The sequence below is a fragment of the Eurypyga helias genome, unplaced genomic scaffold, assembly GCF_000690775.1.
Source record: "Eurypyga helias isolate BGI_N326 unplaced genomic scaffold, ASM69077v1 Scaffold17349, whole genome shotgun sequence".
Lineage (NCBI taxonomy): Eukaryota > Metazoa > Chordata > Aves > Eurypygiformes > Eurypygidae > Eurypyga > Eurypyga helias.
In genome coordinates, this window is record NW_010270276.1 from 1 (window position 1) to 3269 (window position 3269).

Sequence of the window (3269 nt, forward strand, 5' to 3'; positions counted from 1 at the left end):
TTCTGCTCACCTCTCGTTTGATGGGCTCTCCTTCACAATGGATCACAGTGTCTGGAGCCACTATGCAGTAAGGACTTGGATCTGTCTCCACAACTTTGAACTCCACTGCTCGCATTCCTCCACGCACCAAGAAGATGTCACCTGTAAAACTCCACATTTCAGTAGCCTTCTGCAACAGATGTCTGCAAAATGTCAGTCCTTGTACTACTAGCAGCCCCAGAGGACAAGGAAGTGGGTTATGTAGACATACACTGCTGGCATTTTTAACATTGCTCTGCATTTTAAATTCAAGAGCTGCATGTACTGACTACCAGAGCACCATTTAGATCTGTAGCAGTTGAAAGTCTCAAATCTCATCCAGAAACTAACAGCAAACAAAAGAAAAGAATACTCTGCCTAAATACAAAACACAAAGGCAAGGAATCGCATTTCACTTCCATTCAGTTTCAATTTAACATTTCTAAAACAGGCAAAACCCTCCAAATTAATACACATTTATTCTGAAGTTGTTATAATTAGCTGTTACTAGTTATAACTGGTTGTCTCCAGAAGCAGAATAATATATAATATTGCACTATGACTCCTGGCTAAACTTGGCTACAAAAGGTGGATAATTTCAAGTTGTGTTTATACTGTATTAGGACCTATTTGTTCCACAGAAATGCTACTAGTACAACTTAAAGTATATTTCGGTTTTTATGTACTCTCTCAGTTACTAATTAAATTACTTTGTAAAAGTTAATTTAGTCAGGGTGCCAGCTAGTATATCCAACCGATTAATATGCAGGCAACTCCCTGATTGGATCAAGTGGTAGTAACTCAGGAGAAAAATCTCATTAAACTGAGTTCTACCTGAGCCTTTTCTGATGCTCTCCCATTCTATGTAGCAAAAAACCACAGGAGAACTATCAAGCCACTCTGCCAGCCAGCAACAGATACTACCCTTTCTTCTGAAGATCAGGAAATAATTAAATCAGCACCAGCAAAATCTCACTCTACAGATGTCAGTCTAATGCTTCATGGAGATCTGTGCAAGCTTCTAGAAATTCTCTTTATTCAGTCCCAGGACTAGCTCACACTCGCTGCTGTCAGGATTTCAGTAACAGGTGCTATTACCTTTCCTGATGGGTCTATATGCTTCCAGGAAGTATGGCTTGAGATAGACCTCAAACAGATTCCCTGTGATCCCTTCTACCGTGTCATCAATTGGCAGTACATGGATTCGTTTACCATATTTCACATCTGGGCAAGGCTGAATGCTGCAACAGAAGAAAACTCCAGTTAGCCATGATTCATCATGGACTTACACTCAAGTCTGGAAAAGGCAGCGATGTCCCTTTCCAGACCAGTACAAATGCCAGAAAAGATCCTCCAAAGCCCTGGTAAGACTTCGTACCTGCATAGAAATGCTGACAAGGCAAAAATCATGCCAATCAGAGCACTAGTCTTCACAAAACATGGTTTCCTTCATTCCTCTCACCCCTTTCCAAAACTGCAGGAGTTTCATACTTTTTTCCTATCCCCTGCTCTTCTGCAGCTCTCCTTGCCATCTCCAATACACATTCACAAGTTACTAATGCAGCCTGAAGACCCGTGAAAGTCATGAGCTAACTTCTGTTTCAACAGGAAGCTACTGCTGACCCAACTGTAAGGGAAAGGGAGCTGGGGGAAACTTTTTTCTTCCTCTCTCTCTCTCTCATAACTTACTACAGAGAATAGAGCTCCTGTTGCCGATAACCCTGATTCTGAGCAAAGGCTCTCACAGTACCAACTAGGGGTAGCCAGGTGTCTGTCAATCCCCCTTTGTGGAGACTGACTAGGTTGAAGTCCGAAGGCCCCTTCCCCCTTTTTAAATAAACACTTCAGTTATTTTACAGTGCAGGCCAACAGCCTACTGTAGCAAAATCTCAGAGCATCAAGCTGTGTCAGAAACACAAAAAGCTCAAACTGGCTCTGCCAGCAAAGAAAAGCCTATGTGAAACCACAGCTGAGCATGTGATTTTTCATACACTGTTCAAGACCCTTAACAGATTCTTTTACCGCATGCTTTACAGAGAGAATATGGCAGAAAGGTAAAGGAAAGGAAAGACTGCCCCAGAAGGTAAACAGTAGACAAACTACAAGCAGGAAGCAATTAGCACATGAATCTGGATTTTGTCAGAAACCAGGCCACAAAAAGTAACACAATAAGTACTTAAAGATCAGCAAGAAAAACTTTGAGGGCAATAGGTGTTGAAAATTCTCTGACCCTTGCAACAAAGCTAAACCAATCACTAACATCTGGAAGGCTGAGAACCACTAGAGGCAGTCCCAGCAGAGAAGGGGAGAGCACAGGCTCAACTGTTGCATTAGAAGTTACTCCAACAGTAAACTCACATCAGGTTAAAGTAAGGATTCACCTTTATTTTAAATCCACAGACTGGCTCAAAGCACTGTTCTGTTAGAACTAAAATCATGTTCAAAACTTGCATTTTCTAGTGGTAGAGATGGGTGGAACAGACTTGTTCCTCTCCTCTAAGTCATAGAATAGAACCTGCCTCCTGTAAGTCAAGATGTATACTTCAATATTTTCCCACTGCCTTCTGCAAGTGTTGCACAAAATACCTGCAACACTTAAAGCATTCCTAATTTTAAAATTATTTTATAACAAAAATTGGAATACAAACAACTTTTGAGGGTTTTTAATCTTATTATTTGACTGCTTCATGTTTTTGTCACTCATTTCTAGCAAACTTCTGTTTGTCATAGGGCAGCTCAGTGCTTGAGCTAATCATACTATGAGATCAATTACAATGTTGCTTACTGCTTTCCACAGTTAATTTTGCAGACATTACAAATTTAGATGGGGAAAAAAAATTAATTAATCTGACAATATAAATTTGGGAAGACGACTGTGACAACAGTGGGGTAACTGAACTACTTAATTTAATGACAGGACCTGGACTCATGAAGGTCCTGAAAAGATTTCAAGAATGTTTAGCATCATTTTTAGTATGAATCTGAATATGCATACAGCCAAAAACACATGCAAAAGTAAACTTAGATCCCTGATGTAAGACACGCACTTAAAAACATTTCTGTGATCTCTTCTGGAAGACATAAGAATACTTCCTGCAGACCCTGCCTCTGCTACAGACTGAATCAATTCAGAACCAGTACAAATTATTTAGGCAACCCAGGGATATGCAGCAGTTAGCAAACTAGTCCTCACCTGATCACATCACCCAGGCGTACTCTCAGGTTGTTGCGAACAACCCTATTCATGCGAA

The 3269-nt window shown here is 40.5% G+C and overlaps 1 protein-coding gene across 1 annotated transcript; it reads right to left on the reverse strand.

The window, feature by feature from the left end:
• Positions 1 to 10: 10 nt before the first annotated feature.
• LOC104514653 (transitional endoplasmic reticulum ATPase-like) lies at positions 11 to 3264 on the reverse strand (the record flags this gene model as incomplete). Its single annotated transcript, XM_010158395.1, has 3 exons — positions 11 to 141; positions 1117 to 1259; positions 3212 to 3264. Coding segments are annotated over 3 exons (327 nt in total), but the record flags the coding sequence as incomplete, so codon positions are not given.
• Between the last annotated feature and the right edge of the window lie 5 nt (positions 3265 to 3269).